Source organism: Bombina bombina, chromosome 6 (assembly GCF_027579735.1).
Source record: "Bombina bombina isolate aBomBom1 chromosome 6, aBomBom1.pri, whole genome shotgun sequence".
NCBI classification, from domain to species: domain Eukaryota; kingdom Metazoa; phylum Chordata; class Amphibia; order Anura; family Bombinatoridae; genus Bombina; species Bombina bombina.
In genome coordinates, this window is record NC_069504.1 from 954,594,619 (window position 1) to 954,616,304 (window position 21,686).

General features: G+C 39.8%; 1 protein-coding gene across 1 annotated transcript in view; it reads right to left on the reverse strand.

Moving 5' to 3' along the window:
* LOC128663982 (histidine--tRNA ligase, cytoplasmic) overlaps positions 1 to 21,686 on the reverse strand; it is a 354,313-nt gene that overhangs the window by 172,774 nt on the left and 159,853 nt on the right. Inside the window, exon 9 of the mRNA XM_053718604.1 lies at positions 13,227 to 13,320. Coding sequence (XP_053574579.1) covers positions 13,227 to 13,320 — 94 coding nt within the window. The remainder of the gene's footprint in view (positions 1 to 13,226; positions 13,321 to 21,686) is intronic.

Consider the following 21,686-nt stretch of genomic DNA (forward strand, 5'->3'; position numbering starts at 1 on the left):
TTTACCAATATACTCAACCTTTCCTCCCTCCCCTAGGTCAAGCATGATTACTGCAAAAGCCAACAGACATTTCTCGCTATTTCTTCTTCTTGACCACTCTGCTGATTTTGAAAACTCCAACCAACTGAACAGTATCTACATGTGGCTGACCCCAACTGTTTGTGGTTTGTGCTGGGTAGTTATAACTTCAGAGAGGTAACAATCTACTATATTTTTAATAAGAGACTATTCACTGGCTGTGTTCAGCTAGGGAACTGCAATTCTTGAGGCTCCCAAGCAGGACTTGTTGAACACATAAAATGTATACTCCCTTTAAAATGAACTCCTTATCCTCAAATATACCCCATTCATATTTTTAATTTTGACATCAACCAATTAGAATAATGGGTGGACTTAAAGGGACAGTAAACACCATGTAATTACAATTCATTTTTGTTGTGTTACTATAGAATAATCAGCCAAGGTAAAATGTTTTTATTTTTTTTACTGAAATTGTTTTTCCATAGCCAAACTCCACCCACCATTTGCCTTTTTTTGAGTAACCAATCCAACATTGAGTCTGCAGACAACAAGGCCTAAAAGCTGAACTATATTAAAAGGGGCAAAATAAATAATACAAGTACATTGCAAAGTTGTTTCCCTGCAAAACTAAACAATCTCTAAAAAAATCTCAAGGTGTTTCCTTTTAACTGTGACAGTTAGCCTGCCCGGTCGTACCCTTTACATAGAGAATCTTCAAGCAAGAGGAACTAAACCATGCTACAGGATTGTGAGAAGAGGACCCTTTTGCTACTAAGAGGGTTTCAATTTTTTATTTTATTTTTTTTATTTACTTTATATATTTAACTTAGGGGGCTTAGCAATGAGTGATTTGTAGTGGTGGGGGTTTGCAGGGGGCACACAATGGGTGGTAGTTATTTTGGGATAGGGGTTCATTTTAAGAGTGGGTAATATTAGGGGAGATAATTTAAAGATGGGTTAATTTATTTAAATGGATATGAAACCCCAAAATGTTCTTTTTGATTCAGACAGAGCATACAATTTCAAAAATGTTTCCAATTTACTTCTATTATCACATTTCCTTAGTTCCCATAGTATTCTTTGTTGAAGAGATACTTAGGTAGGTGTCTGGAGCACTACATGGCAGGAAATAGCGCTACTACTAGTGCTCTTGCAAACTGATAACATTCTTGGAAAACTGCTGCCATATAGTGCTCCAGACACTTGTATGATCCTGAACTTATGTCTCTGCTTTTCATCAAAAGATACCAAGATAACAAAGAATAATTGAAAAAAGAATGAGAAAGTTGTTAAAAATTGCATTCTCTATCTCAATAAGGAAAGAAAAATGTTGGGTTTCGTGTCCCTTTAATGGTGGGGAGTTAATTTTAGGGATATATTAGAAGGCGAACAAGAGAAACTTTAAATCCAAAGTTTATCAGCTAATCCAGGAGTAATCTGGCAATGATATTTGCAATAATGAATCCAGTAAAATCTCTAGAATTTAGTAATCTCAATATTCTATGGACATTCTGTTTTTCCATTCTGGACCATTGAGGCCTTCAGTGGCATATAAGAGATCATATCTACAACAACCCCCCTTGCCTGGGGGTAACAAGATATTGCTAATCTATGCTTTACCACTAGCTTTACGGCCCTGGAGGTACTTTGCAAGGGGTCTTTGAGAGACATTTTAAAGCATGAGGGGTGAAAGGTATATGCGGTTATTCATATAGAGGGAAGATTAGTCCTTTGGTTTTAATAACTTTTTGCTGACTACAGACAATTGTTAAATATATATTATGTACTGTTGGACTTTTCTATAGAGACACCATTTACAAAGCTCTACAGTAATTATTAAACTTTAATACCTTTGATAAACAGATCTAGCAACTTGTATTTTTATCTAGTACTATTGATTGTGAAGCTATATAGATGTGTATCTGATATACTGCTTAGTACTCCTGAGATTTCTTTTTTGCCATACAATAGTAAACAGTGATCTAAAAAGGGAGAGACTTTATCTTTTAGCATTATTCTCAACCTGACCATAGGGGTTCTCTAGATCAGTGTTTTTCAACCAGTGTGCCGTGAGAGATCCTCAGGTGTGCCGCGGCAGACTGACAACAGTGCGGGGGTGTCCCTCTTTCAAATTTTTAAATATTGTGAGGTATGTGACAGAATCATCAGGCATCATTTACAACCATGACATTGACATTCATTCACAGACAATCATTATGATTGTTTGTGAATGAATGTCAATATGTCATGTATAGTTTGTAGGAGGCATGGCATGACAGCACAGTACAGTGTATATATATATCCTGTATTAGGCTACAATGTGTGATTTTGTAAAATTTTGGGATGGTGGTGTGCCACATGCAAAAAAAAGGTTGCAAATCACTGCTCTAGATATTAAAGGGAAGTAAACTTACTCTCTTGATTGAAGGTCTGCAGGATATTTGTTTTTATGACTCTACAATAAATTATGCAGTTGGGTATATTAGTCTGGATAACTCTATATTAATACCACTTCTGGAAGGAGTTTATCATTTGGTTTCTGGACCTAATAGATATAGTCAAACTGTATTAATAACTGTGGGAAATATTTAACTGATTTGAGCAAGGTATGCTCTGAGACCTAGGAGAATACATAGTAGTTTATCCCTCTCAGTTTATACACAATACCCCTCTCTCACTAACATACTCCTATTAGAATTCCATCTTCACTGGGACTTATAGTATGTCTTATGTAAGTTATGTAACCCAGATGGGTCTTTGATTAGGTGACCCACTATATTTTTGTTAAGATTACATTTATGTTTACTACTCCTATTTACTTTGTTCTTTTACATTTTGAGTTCTAGTATATACTTGTCTGCAACTCTGTGTCACCTACCATTTAATATCTGTTTAATTAAATTATTAGTGTAGAAGTTGTGCCAAGTGTTTTAGCTTTTCCCATAAAAAGCACTGTCTAATGGAATAACACATCCCACTCTTTCTATCTAGATAACAGCAGCTGCTATGAGAACAGAAGAGAATGTAAGTGTAACTGATTTCTTAAAGGCAATACTCTTAGAGGGACATTCTACAGTAGATGTTTCTTTGTATAAATGTTTTGTAGATGATCCATTTATATAGCATTTCTGGAAGTGTTTTTGGAAAAATGTATAGTTTTGCTTTATTTTTTAAGAACATTGTGCTTATTTTTAGACTCCTAACCAAGCTACACAGTGCCAGATGTATACACACGTTTACAGACTCCTGCATGTTCCTGTTTATCTAATCTGTCTTTTCATATGCAAGAAGGGGGAAAGGGGGGAGTGTCTGCTCTTCTTGTTTACTCAACCCCTTTCAGTGGGTGTCCCAGACTAACCTCATCAACAATGCTAAACTGGGAGCTTCTAAGAAAGTTTTTAAAAGTCTTTATACTGGATGTTAATATTAGTATCTGCATATTCTTCTTTATAGTAATGTCTATTACATGCAGTTATATGAAAATTGGTGCATACCGACCCTTTAGGTGTGTGTGTGTGTGTGTATATATATATATATATATATATATATATATATATATATATATACATACATATATATACATTGTTTGATTCATTATTTGTGCATAGAATCATGAAAAGTTTTCAATCCTTTACAACGTTGCAGCTATTTAAATCTGATCATCAACATATCTACCATTTTCCCTGGGTCACCCACTGGTTGTCCAGAATTTTTGTGAGAAAAGTCTCCCAAGTTAATTCTAATGATCTAGCTCACTAAATACTGAAGACATTCTCTAAATCTTAGTGACTTAGAAGTTGATCACAATCCTATAGAAGAACATATCTAATGTTTTTCAACAGAAAACCACCATTAAAGTCTAAGGGGAGATATGTAGATACATCATTTGGTAAGTTTTTCTAAAGTATTGTGGTCAATATATAAATAAAACTCTATCACTGGATGGAGAGTTCTCATAATTATTAGCCAACCTAGGATAGTATATAACTTGGAAAATAATAAAAAAAAAAACTACATATAAGAAAATATAACACAGGTACCTAACTTCTCAAAGAGTAAAAGGGACAATAAATGTGACATTTTTAACCCTTTAAAGGACACATTTAAATTCAGAAAGAGCATGTAGTTTAAGGACAGTTTCCAATTTACTTCCATTATCAAATTTTGCACAGGCTTTTTATATTCACACTTTATGGGGAACAAGCTTCTACAGAGCATGTGCTACAGCTCACAGGGTATACATATACTAGTCTGTGATTGGCTGATTTCTGTCACATGATATAGGGGGTCGGAAAATGGGAGCAAAAATAAATTTGCCCGAAAAAAAATCTACTCCTTATTTGAAATTCGAGTAGGTATTATTGAATTTCTTTTTATTATGCAACTGTACTGTATTTAGTGGTCCTTTAAGTATTCACTGTGCGTTAAAATAAAGTTTACACCTGCCTTTTTATATCACATTTTTACCTTTAAAAGAGATTCTTAAGATGCACCACCAGCCTCTCACTTCTCATTGGCAGTACAGCCAACGAGAAGCTACTGCCTATGGCATTCAATTTTATTTGTCTGCGCTCCCGAAGCAGTCCGCCTGCCTTGTTAATGCAGACTACAATCCCCTACTTGCATTGGTGTGCTGGATGGAAAGACTGACATACGCACGCGCTGCAGTTCTTCATTGAGAACCCAGGAAGTCAGCTTGATCTAATAGCGCAGACAATGGAAATTGAATGGCGCAAACAGTAAACTTTTCATTGGTTGTAACATCCGGAACTGAAAGATAGAAAAAAAGCTGCAGACTTGGGGGTGGTTGGGAAGCATTTCAGGAGTCGTTGCTAAAGGTAAAAATGTAATATAAAAGTGCACTTGTGAATATCTTTTTAGCATATAGAGCATACTTAAAGGCACACAGTTACAGGGTTAAAATTGTCACATTTTCTGTACCTTTAAATATACAATTCATTGCCAATTCAAATGGCAACTATTGAGGAGGGTGAGGGCAAATGGGTACAATGGCACATATATATATATGTCGGTGGTCATGCCTGAAACTGGTAAAACTGTGGTAATAGTCGAAAAATTATATGTTCTAATTTGAGCATGTCATTTTAAGACTAATCAACCCAATGCTACTGTGTGTTTATCGGTTTACTCCCCCCCTGCAAAGGTGTTAAACACACAGTAGAAGTACCGCTCAGGACCTGCAGAGAACTACAAGTGTGTCACGCTGCTCCTCCGCTCTGCTGTGGCCATTACCATGGACGCAGGCATTCCTCCTGTTGCTAGGAATGCTGCACTGTAACTGCAGCACAGTGATGACATCATCACCGCCCGCCCTTTCTTCCATATGTAAGTGCCTCAGTCCCTCTCACCTGTGCCCAAGTATATTTGTTACTTCATGTGTTCCTGGGTGCTGTATTTCTGTTTACTGGATTGCTATATTGATACTCTGTTGATGAACTCTACCACCTGTTTGACTACTCTGCTTGCCTTAACCCCTGAACTACGGGATTGCTATACTGATACTGAACTCTGCTTGACTACTCTGCTTGCCTTAACCCCTGAACTACTGGATTGCTATACTGATACTGAACTCTGCTTGTTTGACTACTCTGCTTGCCTTAACCCCTGAACTACTTTAAATGCTCTCTGAAGACTTTTCTGTTCAGAGAAGCCTACCACCCAACTTAATAATATTTCTGTTACCTAACAACATTTCCCTCCCCTAACTCTGCATTAACATCTTTCTCAATCTTGCAGTCCTCACCTCCTGTTTCTCAATCCCCTACCCTTCTAGATTGTAGGTTTCCACAGGAATGGGACCCTCAATTCCTCCTGTATGTGTTTGTAAATTTTGTCCTGTGTCTTAGAAGTTTTATATTATTGTTTTATTTAAATGAACTGTATCCATGGACAGCGCTGAGGAATATGATGGCGCTTCATAAATAAAGTATATTAATAAAATAATAATAATTGCTATACTTATACTGAACTCTGCTTGTTTGACTACTCTGCTTGCCTTAACCACTGAACTACTGGATTGCTATACTGATCCTGAACTCTGCTTGTTTGACTACTCTGTTGCTTAACCCCTGAACTACTGGATTGCTACTTTGTTGCTGAACTCTGCCAGTCTGACCATTCTATTGGTTTACCCCTGAACTGCTATACTGCTGGATATATTTTTGTGGCTGACTCCTGCCTGTTCCTGGGTCTTCTATTGGTTTATCCCTGAACTGCCATACTTCTGGATTACTTTTCTGTTGCCGCTGAGTACTTCTCTGCCTGCTGTGAGTACTGCTTACCTCATTTTACAAACTCTCTCTGCTCTGGGATATTTCCTATCATTCCACTTAACGCCGGGATAAGAAGACTACTGGCCAAGTTTGGTCTGATAGTGGAATATTCCACGAGCATTACATTATACTTGGGCCATAGACCCAAATGAGGTAGCAAATGCAGTTACTCATCAGGGTCTGACGCTGGGAACAAACACCGCACATTTGCAGAGTGTGGATTCAAAACTACAGGCTATAACCGCTTTGCTCTCCTCACTGGTTGCAGAAAAGAATGCTGCTCCTGTTGTTACACAGCCAGTACCCGCTGCTAGTGCCGCAGCTAATTCCCCTGCTTCTGGAAGTATACCCCGGATACCATTACCTGACAAGTATGATGGTACTACCGACTGTAGGGGTTTCCTCAACCAGTGCAGGCTGCACTTTCGCAATGAGCCCCGCACTTTCCAGTCTCATCAGTCACTTTTATAATTTCCTTACTGAAAGACAAGGCCCAACCTGGGTCTCTCCTCTTTTGTAACAGAGTGCACACAAACAGACGGTGTAACTAAGTACACCAAGTAGCGCTAATCCTTAAACTCCTGAACGATGCCGATGCCTTCACTTCTGCATTATCTTCTGTATTTGGGACCTCCGGCAGTGCTGCTGCTGCAGAATACTCTCTCTTGGATCTCCGCCAGGGTAATAGAACTGTGGCACAATACGCCATCGAGTTTCGCACTTTGGCACTCGAGACCAGTTGGGATAGCAGTGCTCTCAAGGCGGCCTTTAGGAGAGGTTTGCATGAATGCATCAAGGATGAGCTTACCTATCGTGATGTCCCTACTTCCCTGGATGAATTCATAGCACTTTGTATTAGTCTGGATTCTCTCTTTCAGGAGAGACAAGCCGAGAGAGAAAGAACTCATAGAATCCTTCCCTCTCATCCTCCTACTCGTCCGATCTCTAGACCATCCTCTACCTCTTCAGCACCTCCAGTTACCTAATAGAGGAACCCATGGATCTCTCCTCCTTCAAACCAACAGAATCTGAAAGACAGAGAAGAAGGAGATTGAGACTGTGTTTCTACTGTGGTTCTAACTCACACCAGCTAAAGAACTGTGATATCCTGCCGGGAAAAGCCAATGCTTAGAGGATAAAACTGGGGTACCTCTAAGGGTGGTCACTACTAAATCCCCTCAATCTTCTCGAATCCTGGTACCTGTTACCATCTCCTTTCTTCAGAATCCTGTCCACACTCAGGCCTTTATTGATTCAGGGGAAGCTGAAAATTGTCTGGATCACCGTTTCATGATTCAGGCAGGTTTACCTCTTCTGCAGAAAAAACACTGTCTTAAAATAACTGCTCTGGATGGCACTCCCCTTGGATCAGGTTTAATCCATTTCGAATCAGCACCCCTAACCATGACTGTGGGAGTCCTTCATACCGAACAGTTGCAGTTCAATGTCATTCGTTCTCCAGCACAACCAGTAATCCTTGGTCTTCCTTGGCTCCGTATACACAATCCACAGTTTGACTGGACTGAGAGACAGTTGGCCTCCTGGGGTACATCCTGCTTCCACTCCTGTCTGGCTTAAGTTACTCCATTATGCCACATCCCCATTGACAGCCTACAGATCCCTTCAAACCTTCCCTGAATTTACGCAGATTTAATTGATATGTTTGAAAAGAAAGCAGCTGATCTGCTGCCACCCCTCCATCCTTATGACTGCAAGATTGACCACTTTCCTGGAACCCCACTTCCTAAAGGGAGGACTTATCCACTCTCCAAAGCTTAAACCAAGGCCATGGAGGAGTATATTCAGGAGAACCTAGCTAAAGGTTTTATTCGCCCTTCCTCTTCTCCTGCCGGGGCTGGTTCTTTTTTGTCAGTAAGAAGGATGGTGGGCTCAGACCCTGTATCGACTACAGAGCCCTTAACAACATCATTATCAAGAATCGCTATCCTATTCCGTTAATCGATGAACTTTATGATTCGCTCCAGAATGCTCGCTACTTCACTAAGTTGGATCTACGTGGGGCATACAATCTTGTTCGTATATTCCCAGGGCATGAATGGAAGACTGCCTTCAACACAAGATCAGGGCATTACGAATACCTCGTAATGCCTTTTGGGCTGTGTAATGTCACTGCTGTCTTCCAGGCATTTGTCAACAATGTCTTCCGTGACCTCCTCAATCGCACTGTCATCGTCTATCTGGAAAACATTATTTTTTTCTCCTCCACCCTTGAAGAGCATAATGAACATGTGAGACAGGTACTTCTTCAACTCAGAGACAATTCCCTGGTAGCCAAACTGGAGAAATGTTAATTTGACCAAGTTCAGATCCAGTTCCTTGGCTATGTTATCTCGAAGGAGGGTTTTGCCATGAATCCTTCTAAGCTCACCGCAGTCCTGGAATGGCGTCAATCCACCTCATTAAAGGAACTACAGAGATTCTTGGGGTTCTCCAATTATTACCGCAAGTTTATAAAAAACTTCTCCCAAATAGTTGCTCCCCTCACTGAGTTAACTAAACGGAACAGAGACTGCAAAAACTGGCCTCCCGAAGCCGTGGATGCCTTCTCTCACCTGAAAAAGGCCTTTTGTTCTGCTCCTGTGCTCCGCAATCCTGATCCTGACCTGCAGTTCACTTTAGAGATTGACGCCTCCGAAATTGGAGCTGGAGCAGTCCTAACCCAAAGGGATCCTTTATCCTCTAAGTAGCACCCTGTAGTCTTTTTCTCCAAGCGCTTTACTCATGCAGAGAAGAACTATGACGTGGGTAATCGTGAACTCTTTGCTATTAAGATGGCTCTGACTGAATGGCATCATTGGCTAGAGGGTACCGCCAATCCCATTCAGATTCTCACTGACCATAAGAATCTGACGTACCTTGAGACTGCTCATAGACTCAATCCTCGACAGGCCAGGTGGGCCTTGTTCTTTTCCCTTTTTATACTTTATGGTCTCTTATCTTCCTGGGACCAAGAATAAAAAGGCTGACACCCTTTCCTGTCAGTTTCCTCACTCTAGTGATTCCTCTGAAGCTCCTATTGAACACATTATACCCCCTCCTGTGGTTGCCCAACTTAGCACTTCTCTTCTTCAAAGACTGCAATGTGCCCAGTCTAGAAAGCCTCCTGAAGCCCCCGCGGCTCCCAATATCTTCTTTGTACCTCTGAACCTACTCACCCCTGTGCTATCCTGGGCTCATGATAGTAAACTTTCAGGACATCCTGGTTTAACTAGAACTTTTAAGCTTCTTTCCAAGCACGTATGGTGGCCTACCATGAAGACCAACACTCAGGATTATGTGAAAGCCTGCACGATTTGTGCTGCCAATAAGACTCCCCGATCCTTGCCTGCTGGCTTACTCCAACCATTGTCCATTTCCAAACAACCTTGGACACACATAACAATGGGTTTCATTGTGGACCTCCCTCCTTCTGACCATCATATGGTTATCTGGGTTGTGGTGGATCGATTTTCCAGACTGGCTCATTTTGTACCCTTAAAGAAACTGCCATCTGCCAAAGAGTTATCTCTTTTTCTGTTACATGTGGTACGATTTCATGGCATTCCCATGAATATTGTTTCCGACAGAGGTCCACAATTCATCTCTACCTTTTGCAAGTTGATTGGAACCACCGTTTCCTTGTCGTCCGGCTACCGTCCTTAGACTAATGGGCTGACCGAGAGAGTGAATCAAGATCTCAAAGTCTATTTCAGAACTTTTGTTAAATCTCTCCATACCAACTGGTCTGAATTGTTGCCCCTAGCTGAGCTGGCAAAGAACACTCATTGGCACTCTTCTATACGATGTTCTTCATTTCAAGCTTCAGCAGGTTACCAACCTCGTGTCTTTCCTCTTTCTGCTCAGTCCACAGGGGTTCCTGCTGCAGACCGACATGTGACTAACCGCACTACTCATTGGCAACGTATTTGCTCTCAGTTACGATCAGCTGTCTCTAGATACAAGAGGTTTGCTGATCATAAAAGAGCTACTGTTCGTGCCTTTTCGGTAGGTGAACGTGTTTGGGTCTCTACTCAACATATATGTCTACGTCAACCCAGTCACAAATTAGGGCCTAGGTTTATCGGCCCCTACAAGGTCCTTAAAAGACTGTCTCCTGTTGCCTACAAAGTGGCCTTACCCAGAACCCTGCACTCACACTCAGTCTACCACATCTCATTACTCAAGCCTTACATCAAGAACAGATATACCCAGCTCCGACCACCTCCCCCTACGCTCCTGATTCATGGTGACCCTGAATATGAGGTTGCTAATATCCTGGACTCCAGATACAGGCGCAGGCAACTACAATACCTCATACACTGGAAGGGTTACTCTATGGCAGATTGTTTCTGGCTTCCTACCTGTGATGTGCATGCTCCTTCTTAGGTCTCCAGATTTCATGCTGCACATCCCACCAAGCCTATGTAGGGTCCCGGAGGTACCCTTTGAGAAGGGGGCTCTGTCAAGCTGCTCCTCCGCTTTTCTGTGGCCGTTGCCACAGACTCAGGCAGTCCTCCTGTTGCTAGGGATGCGGCAGTGTAACTGCAGCAAGGTGATGACATCATCACCGCCCGCCCTGTTTTCCCTATGTAAGTGCCTCAGTCTCTCTCACCTGTGCCCAAGTATAGGTGCTACTTCGTGTATTTCTGTTTACTGGATTGCTATACTGAAACTCTGTTGATGAACTCAGCCAGTTTGACTACTCTGCTTGCCTTAACCCCTGAATTACTGGATTGCTATTCTGATACTGAACTCTGCTTGTTTGACTACTCTGCTTGCCTTAACCCCTGAACTACTGGATTGCTATACTGATACTGAACTCTGCTTGTTTGACTACTCTGCTTGCTTAACCCCTGAACTACTGGATTGCTACTTTGTTGCTGAACTCTGCCAGTCTGACCATTCTATTGGTTTACCCCTGAACTGCTATACTGCTGTATATCCTTTTGTGGCTGACTCCTGCCTGTTCCCAGTCCTTCTATTGGTTTACCTTTGAACTGCCATACTTCTGGATTACTTTCCAGTTGCCGCTGAGTACTGCCCTGCCTGCTGTGAGTACTGCTTACCTTATTTTACAAATTCTCACTCTGCTCTGGGATATTTCCTATCATTCCACTTGACGCCGGGATAAGAAGACTACTGGCCAAGTTTGGTCTGATAGTGGAATATCCCACGAGCATTACAAAGTGCTAGTTACATGACTCAGATGTGTAACTAGCGCTGCTATTTGATTTTTTTTAGACTGTTATGGCCCTTTAATGTCAGTTATTTCAGATAATGATACTTTAAAAGCTATTGTTTTAAAGTATCATTCAGTGGTTCTGGTCTAGTTATTTAGGCACTCCAATTACACTTAGCAACATTAGAGAACAAAAATATAGTCGGAGTAGTTGGGATCGTTTATAATAAAGGGAAAAAAAATTATTCTATACATTGCATGGTGGTATAATGTTGCATCTCATATCTTTGTACCTAACTGAAAGATTAGCAATATAAGTAAACATGGTTATCACATACTTTGGTAGTATCATAAAGCATAGAGTGATGCATTATTTTGTAGGTTTGAAAAATCCATAGTAAAATAGCAAGCTTTGATTCATTGTAACAATATCTGTAGAGAATATGCCTTCACCATTGGATTAGACTTTATTTGTTCTATGTTTTCTATTGACTGATGTGACAGACAATTAATTAATATCTACAGAAACTATAATTTGTAACGCCTTTGTTAAATAATACTTGATTTGGTCCGCACCAAAGGAACAAATAACAAAAATACAATAAAACTACACAACAGTGTTCTAAAACTGGTGCACAGAAAAAATATTATTTAAAAAAACAGCATATTTTGAAGGACAATATATTGAAAACTATTACAAAGTGCAACAGCTCCACCTTTTTTAGAAATTGCCAAGTATTTTTATAGTTAGGAGAGTATAACTTGTACTGCAAGATAGTATAATAAATATGCAGCTATGTTATACACACCGCTCTGATTTTCCCTAGTATTATTTTTTATATGAGCTAGTGCTGCTTTTCTCTTTAAAATAAATAAATAATATAAATATATATATATATATATATATATATATAAAAAACACAAACACCCCCTATATATATATATATACACACACAAACACCCCCTATATATATATATATATATATATATATATATATACACACATACACACACACAAACACCCCCTATATATATATATATATATATATATACACACACACAAACACCCCCTATATATATATATATATATATATATATATATACACACACACACACACACACAAACACCCCCTATATATATATATATATATATATATACACACACACAAACACCCCCTATATATATATATATATATATATATATACACACACACACAAACACCCCCTATATATATATATATATATACACAAACACCCCCTATATATATATATATATATATATAGACACACAACACACAAACACCCCCTATATATATATATATATATATATATATATATATATATATATATATAGACACACACTGAATAATCTTAACATGTGTTGTTTTGTGGCAATATATGCTTGCAAATAGCCAGTATTTCCTCTTTAGTCTGTAATCTGAATCTTTTTGCTAACCTGCAAAATACTTACTTAGCCAATGCTGGATCATTTAGTTATAATTTATGCTTCTGACTAAATGTGCTGGGATTCAGTATTTTTCTGATGAATTTCCACAGGCATAACTACAATTTAATTAGCTTCCCAGAGATAAAATCTTTTTCCAGTTCGAGAACCAATTATTCTGTGTTGCAACGTATGCAAAAAGAAGAGCTGAAATTACACTACTGCCCTTTACTTTCACTATATGCAATTTATCATCAGCACCTCTATGGTTCATACCCATGCTTCATACCGCTAAGTCTGATGTATTCACCAATCTGCTCTACGGCTTCTGGTGTGAGATTCTTGTCCTCAATCATTTCAGTCCTGATGTCCTCCCAAGGGATCTGGAATTAAAAAGGGTTCTGAAATTTTAAAACTGTAAGAGTTTCTCAGTCAGACATAGCTGGCAATTGCACTGGCATGATGGGGATAAGTACCAAAGGATAAGAGGGGTGATTACAGCAGACCCCATATAAATTATTTCTCTCTCAGCCAAAACAATATATAAATACATACATACACACGCACATATTCATATATATATATATATATTCATATATATATATATATATATATATATATATATATATATATATATATATATATATATAGACATGGGAACCTTACTGGAAAAATTAAAAACACAGCTTTTAATCAATGACCAACATCACCCTTTAGGTATTATATAGATGAAGCTGAAACATCCATGTATTAAACCTTTATATACCAGATTTAGAGTGATAAAGTAGGAGCAAATTAATAAAAGCCTCTTTCTTACAAACAAATAAATCCATACAACGTAAGACTTCTCATCTGAAAGAGTAAAGGTTCCTCTTCAAATGATAGGAAAAATGGCCTTCTAGATATCACATGGTTAATGAAAAATAATATATATCACATAATGCATCTACTGCTATTGAATGTCTATATTTAGGATACAGGAACAATGCATAATCAACTGATAAGAGATCACTGATCAAAGATTAATCTTAAAATGTCTCTACCACCCCTCTGGGAAATTAATTTTTGCTGCTGTCTCTAGTTTACATAGCTATTCTACTGCTGATAAAGCAGATTTTAAATATTCAGTATAAGTGGCGGTTTCAGCAGACACAAGCAGATATCTTAAATGTCAAAATTAAGGTAAAGAGGGGATTTCTACAATGTCCCTTTAACTGAGCTGTCCTGACACAAACACTGCAGTGCACAGGGCAATATGATAGCCAATATCAGCTTCATATTAATGCTCTATATGTACATTAAACCCAGTGGATTTTATACAAATCTGGTGACAGTTATACTGATATGCACACTTAGTGACATGTTCAGTCATTGCAGGTCTGGAGCAAAGTACCTGTTTATTTTCAGATGCTGCCTGTTGGCCTTTCATACCCTCTTATAAAATTTTGAAAAAGTAAATTTATGCTTACCTGATAAATGAATTTCTTCTACGATATGACGAGTCCACGGATTTCATCCTTACTTGTGGGATTTATCCTCCTGCTAACAGGAAGTGGCAAAGAGCACCACAGCAGAGCTGTATATATAGCTCCTCCCTCCTCTCCACCTTCAGTCATTCGACCGAAGTTAGGAAGAGAAAGAAAAAGCTAAAGGTGCAGAGGTGACTGAAGTTTACAAAAAATATATAACCTAAATCTGTCTTAAAAAATGACAGGGAGGGCCGTGGACTCGTCACATCGTAGAAGAAATTAATTAAACAGGTAAGCATAAATTTACTTTTCTTCTACAAGATATGACGAGTCCACGGATTTCATCCTTACTTGTGGGATACAATACCAAAGCTACAGGACACGGATGAAAGGGAGGGACAAGACAGAGACCTAAACAGAAGGCACCACTGCTTGAAGAACCTTTCTCCCAAAATCAGCCTCAGAAGAAGCAAAAGTATTAAATTTGGAAAATTTGGAAAAAGTGTGAAGAGACGACCAAGTTGCAGAATTGCAAATCTGTTCAACAGAAGCATCGTTTTTAAATGCCCATGAGGAAGCCACAGCCCTAGTAGAATGAGCCGTAATTCTTTCAGGAGGCTGCTGTCCAGCAGTCTCATACGCCAGACGGATGATACTCTTCAGCCAAAAAGAAAGAGAGGTAGCTGTAGCTTTCTGACCCCTACGCTTTCCACAATATTCAATGAATAATGAAGATGATTGACGGAAATCCTTAGTCGCCTGCAAGTAAAACTTCAAGGCACGGACCACGTCCAGGTTATGCAACTTACGCTCCTTCTTAGAAGGATTAGGACATAATGAAGGAACAACGATTTCCTGATTAATATTCTTATTAGAAACAACCTTAGGAAGGAAACCAGGTTTGGTACGTAAAACTACCTTATCAGAATGGAAAATAAGATAAGGTGAATCACATTGTAACGCTGAAAGCTCAGAAACTCTACGAGCAGAAGAAATAGCAACTAAAAACAAAACTTTCCAATAAAAATAATATCTATGGAATGAATAGGTTCAAACGGAACCCCTTGAAGAACATTAAGAACTAAATTCAAACTCCAGGGAGGAGCAATTGGTCTAAACATAGGCTTAATTCTGGTTAAAGTCTGACAAAAAGACTGAACGTCTGGAACATCTGCCAAACGTTTGTGAAGTAAAATTGACAAAGCAGAGATCTGTCCCTTTAAGGAACTCGCTGATGACCCTTTCTCCAATCCTTCTTAGAGAAAAGACAGAATCTTGGGAATCCTAACCTTACTCCATGAGTAGCCCTTGGATTCACACCAAAAAAGATATTTACGCCATATCTTATGATAGATCTTTCTAGTGACAGGCTTACGTGCCTGAATCAAAGTATTAATGACCACATCAAAGAAACCCCGCTTAGATAAAATTAAGCGTTGAATCTCCAGGCAGTCAGCTGCAGAGAAATTAGATTTAATTTGTCCAAAAATTATTGCACCCACATAAGTACAGGAGAAATGACCCTTAAAGAGACATTTTAATGCAAAATATAAACTTTAACAATGAAAATGGCCCCTGCACCTCGCCACATCTCTGCTGTGGCGCCTACCTGCCCTCAGGACTCGACAACGATCCGGTGACTGCAAAATAACTTTAGGCCCTACCGGAGCTAATGCCTGCTGCCTTCTTAGAGAAAGAAAACTGCGCGCCTGGGCGAGCGAAATAGGCCCCGCCCATCAAGGACGTTGCATCTACAATCAGCTTAACCGCATGGGAAGCGGTTTGAAAAGTAAAAGCCATGTGGTCCCCTGTATACAATACACGAATAAAAAACTGCAGCCCAACTGACCTAAATATAAAACATATATATGTCAAGCTGCCTCTTCCAGTGTCAAGCCCAGTATAAATATGCAAACCGTAGCAGCAATATGTATAACACACAGGAATCCAGTAACACCCTCAATCAAACAGGTCTACTGCTTACCAGTTCTGATATAACATGTCTCCTCAGAAAATAAAAGACTGAACATACCTCAATGCTGCTTGTAGCAGGACACCGTTCTCTTGCACTACCTTCAGAAGTTCTGTGGGAACCAAAATGGATCTATATTACGTCTGCTAAGATCATCAACCTCAGGGCAGAAAATTTTCTTCATTCCATTTCTCCCTGAGGAAAATAGTACACACCGGTACCATTTAAAAATAAAAAATTTCTTGATTGAAGAATCTAAAACTAACACCTCACTTTACCTCTTCCTATTACTAACACAGGCAAAGAGAATGACTGGGGGTGGAGAGGAGAGAGGAGCTATATATACAGCTCTGCTGTGGTGCTCTTTGACACTACCTGCTATCAGGAGGATAAATCCCATAAGTAAGGATGAAATCCGTGGACTCGTCATATCTTGTAGAAGAAATATAAATAGCTGCAGAATAAAAAATCTCACTTTCCAAGCAAATAAACTCTGATCTAACACATGTCTCCTGCAGCGGAAGGATAAGCCTGTAACATTCACCTAGGCCTGTTGTAAAAGGTTGAGGCGTCACCCTCAGGCAATATGCTCACTAATTGCTCAGTGATTGCTTGAATTAGGTCAACTTTATAAACAACAAAAATAGCAGATCAAGAAATGCTCTTTTGCTGTGACCTGTGATATTTATCCCATGTTCAATTTTTATTTAATGTTGCAAAATATATGTGGTTTAAAAAGCAATTGATATGTGACGTGACAGTAAACAAAAAATGCATATGAAAGGCTACTATTCAAACATTTTTAGTATAATAAGAGTAAACACTTTGAATTGATGTTGGAACTAGCAGGAAGTGTTAGGGACATTTCTCATTGGCTGCCCAGAACAATCCCTAAACTCTGGGCCGAATTGCTCAACAAGTATAATAAAAAGTATGTTTTTTTTCCAGCACAGGAACATTAGTTTAAAAACAAAAACAAAACAATAACATTTAAAGGGTCACTAAAGTGAAAATAAACTTTTATGATTCAGAAAAAAACCTGGAGTTTTACAAGACTTTCCAATTTACTTCCATTATCAAATTTAGCAGTCTTTTTATATTCAAACTTACTGAACATGTGCAAAAGCTCACAGGGCTGAAGGGAGGGAACAAGACAGGTACCTTAAACGGAAGGCACCACTGCTTGTAAAACCTTTCTCCCAAAAATAGCCTCCAAAGAAGCAAAAGTATCGAATTTGTAAAATTTGGAAAAAGTATGCAGCGAAGACCAAGTCGCTGCCTTACAAATCTGTTCAACAGAAGCCTCATTTTTAAAAGCCCATGTGGAAGCCACGGCTCTGGTAGAATGAGCAGTAATTGTTTCGGGAGGCTGCTGGCCAGCAGTCTCATAGGCCAAACGGATGGTGCTTTTCAGCCAAAAGGAAAGAGAGGTAGCAGTCGCCTTCTGACCTCTCCTCTTACCAGAATAGATAACAAACAATGAAGTTGTTTGTCTGAAATCCTTAGTTGCTTGTAAATAGAACTTTAAAGCACGAACCACATCAAGATTGTGAGATACTTTCTAGTAATAATGAACAAATAATATATAAGACAAATAAGGCTATGATAACATTCAAACTTTGGATATCAATTACTGCCTTTTGTTCATTTCAACAACAATAAAATAAGACAAGGTGGACAAGTCACTGTTTTGAGCAACCATCGATCCAAAGCACTTTCCTTCCTTCCCCCTTTCTCTTTTAGGTCAAAATCAAACCTTCTGGCTTGAGGCTAGCTGACTTAAATCCGGGAGTTCAACCACTCCCTGTCTTTCTGTACCAGTTCACTGGGTTCTGTTATACATGTGAGCTGCGTGTGCATAAGCGAAGGGTAACTTCCCCCACCCTCTCTAGGGCCCAGACTAGATTAGCCTTTTAGACCAAGGGAAAAAATTAAGAGTACACAAGTTCTACTGTGATAATGTGCCAAGTAGGGGGGGAATATAAGCTTTATCTGAGTAGCTAGCAGAGCACAGCCCAACGAATCCCTGGTTATATTCACTGGGTTGTATAAACTTTGGAGGGAGGACTTGGTAACAACACAGTTTACCTGTTCCCAAACTATATATCTGACACACAGCAGATTTTTTCCTCCCTTTTCTTTTTCCTCTGCAAATTTTAAGGGAATTATGCACAGACTTCACCTCCTCTTAAGCACCCAGACTTTTAACTCGGGGAAATATACCAAGGTTACACATTCCACAAGTTCAAAATACTTTAACTTTTCCTTTCTCAGCCTCTCCTTGCCTTTTCCTCTCTTTTAATACCCAGGGGGTGAGATAGAGAAACTTTAGAGTTGAAAAACACAGTTTTTTGGCTTATGTCTTTTGTGCTCTTTACTACTTTAGAAAGATCACTCCAATAAAGGACTTTGGCCGGTATGGGGAGGACCTCAAAGGCAATTTTCCACCCTTCCTTGCCCAGCCCCTAGGCTATAACTCGGCAGCAGTCATCGTTTGCGAAAAGATTGACATTATTTGTTTTTAGAGGCAAGAGTCTTATGGCATACAGTAAGCAAAATAATACAGACTGTCCTTGGCCAGAGGACTTTTCAAGGCCAAATCAGGATTACCGGACCAAGCACACGGCAGTGTGCTTTAGACGACTGCCTTGCCGCTTCTCCACTTCTTTCCACAGCGGTCTATCTCAGGCGGAACCAGGCCGCCACGAGCTGCGTCGTCCTTGCAGAGCTGAGGTGCCGGGGTGAGCCGAACAGAGCTGTTTGATTAGTGTCAGCACTGAGAACTTCCGCCCTGCTGGGCGCTCCTCCTGCCGCGTAGGAGTTATCCCGGCGGGCTGCTGGCAATAACAAGCTGTGCTGTGTTTGGTTTCCCGGAGGCTCGTGTGCCTACACACCGTGCTCACTATTCTCGCACGTCAGACGCGAACGTCAGGGCTGCTGACGTCAGATCCGGATCATCCGCCCTTGACTGTCTTTCCCTTAGGATGAACTACTACCATAGTGTCGCCAATGTAGCTAAACCTCCTTAAGTAACTTGAGGAGGTGTTCTAGCTTAAACCTGAAGGAAACAACTTCAGTATCAGCAGGAGGAATTAAACTGTCAGAATCTAAGATCCCCCCTCAGATGCTACCGAAAGATCCTCCTCCGGCTTCTGGGAAGGGGCATCCGAAATAGCCACAACTGCGTCAGTAACCCCCACTGAATGTTTACTTTTCCTCTTGCGCTTTCCCTGCAGAATGGGAAAAGTAGACAATGCATCAGAAACCGCAGAGGACATGAGAGAAGCGATGTCTTGCAATGTAACCCCAGGAGGAGTTAGAGATGAAGCGCAGTGCACTGTATGTTAGGGGGGTTCCAAGTTGTGACGCCTGAGGAGAAAGCTGCGGTATATATTGAACATTGACATTAGACTCCTGAACAGCATCCGCCTTGGAAAATGTTGGCTCAGAAAAAAAGTCTATCCCTATAGTTTGAAGTCCTCTCAATACATGAGGAACAGAAAAGGATTGGTGGTTCCACATTGGCATCAAAACACAAAGAACAAGTGACATTTTGCAAAGCCTCTTGGTCCACTCTGACTCACAATGGATCAAATAAACAAATAATAACCTCAATTTTTTAATACAAATTTAAATTGAAAAAAACGTTACTTTAAAAAAACGTCCCTTTAAATTTTAAACCGCAACTTTTTTATTTAAATCTGTAGAATGCGGTATTAAGCTAAATAACATAAGGAAAAACACCTCTACACCTCAGCTTCTTTGCTGAGGTGCCTACCTGCACTGCAACACCGGAGTTTAGTCCCTCTAAGTAGATAAACGATCCGGACTCCAGCAGCAGACAAGATGAGCTGTTCTCCGTTCCTAGAAACACATGCTTTCAGAAAATCATGCGTTTCTAAACAGACCCTTGAAATTCTGTTTCCTCCGCACTCGGAAGTGAAGAAAGTGGAGCGCAATACAGATTGCCACCTTACTTAGCTCTGCCCCTCGTGGGCGTCCTCAAAAATAACAATCTCCTGGACGACATATTGATTATTAGTTTAACCGCCGGGAGAAATGGAACCACCAAAGTTCAACTACCAAGCAGACTATTCTCAGCCCCAGTGCCTGCATAAACTGCTGTCTGAGAGTCCTCTCCAGTATAGGAGAGTTTAAGTGTCCCATATTAAAAAATAAAGTGCTTTAAATTAAAAGGCCCTTATTTTCTTTTCCTTTGTGTTTGAAATAGAGTGTCTTCTCCTTTCCAGAATAAAAAAAGTAATCAGTTACCTCACAAATCTACCAGACAGCAAGGCAGCTCACCAGGTTTGAGAGGTCCTCTCCCTCACATAGCCCTGTGGAAAGAAAAAAGACTGAGTAATTTTACTCAGACTTTCAGAGTTAGGGCAGCATAAATTACATGGAATTATGTCCCAGAAGTTCCCATTGCTCTAAAGCCACCACTGCCCTACTGAAGAGACTGATGTGGACTACGGCTACACCCTAGAATAAAGCAGCACAATCTTGCACTACTTAAAAAATAATAAAATCTTGCTTGAAGAATATTAACACCTAACTTTACCACTTTCTTGCTCTAACAAGGCAAAGAGAATGACTGGGGTGGGAGGGAAGGGAGGTGATATTTAACAGCTTTGCTGTGGTGCCCTTTGCCGCCTCCTGCTGGGCAGGAGTGATATTCCCAATAGTAATTAGATGATCCGTGGACTCATCGTGTCATTAGAAAGAAAGACTCCTAGTCACCGAGATGATTATAGATACTAGGAAGGATTCTCAAGTCAGAAGAGTTAAAGAGCTCTTTGGTAGGTTTATTTTCCAACGAGGACTGCAAAACAGAAGATGAACCTCTTGAGTGTATTTCATTGCCAGCTGAAGAGAGGGTTCTTGCACCAGAATATCGTTCATGTATGGAGCTACAGAGATTCCATGACCTTGCTCCACAGTAAGCAAAGCTCCTAGAACTTTTGCAAAGACTGTGGGCGCTGTTGACAGACAAAACCGAATCAGAACAAATTGATAATGCCTGTTTAGAAAGGCAAATCTCAGGAACGTGACATGATCCTTGTTAATAGGCATATGTAACTAGGCATCTTACGAAACTCAAAAATTTTCTTTCATAAATCAGAGTAATACAATTTTTAACAACTTTCCAATTTACTTCTGTTATGCAATTTGCTCTATCCTCTTGGTATTATTTCTCGAAGAAGCAGCAATGCACTACTAGGAGCTAACTGAAGGCATTGGGAGAGCCAATAGCTTGAGGCATATATGAGCAGCCACCAATCAGCAGTTTCTCAGTATATCTAGG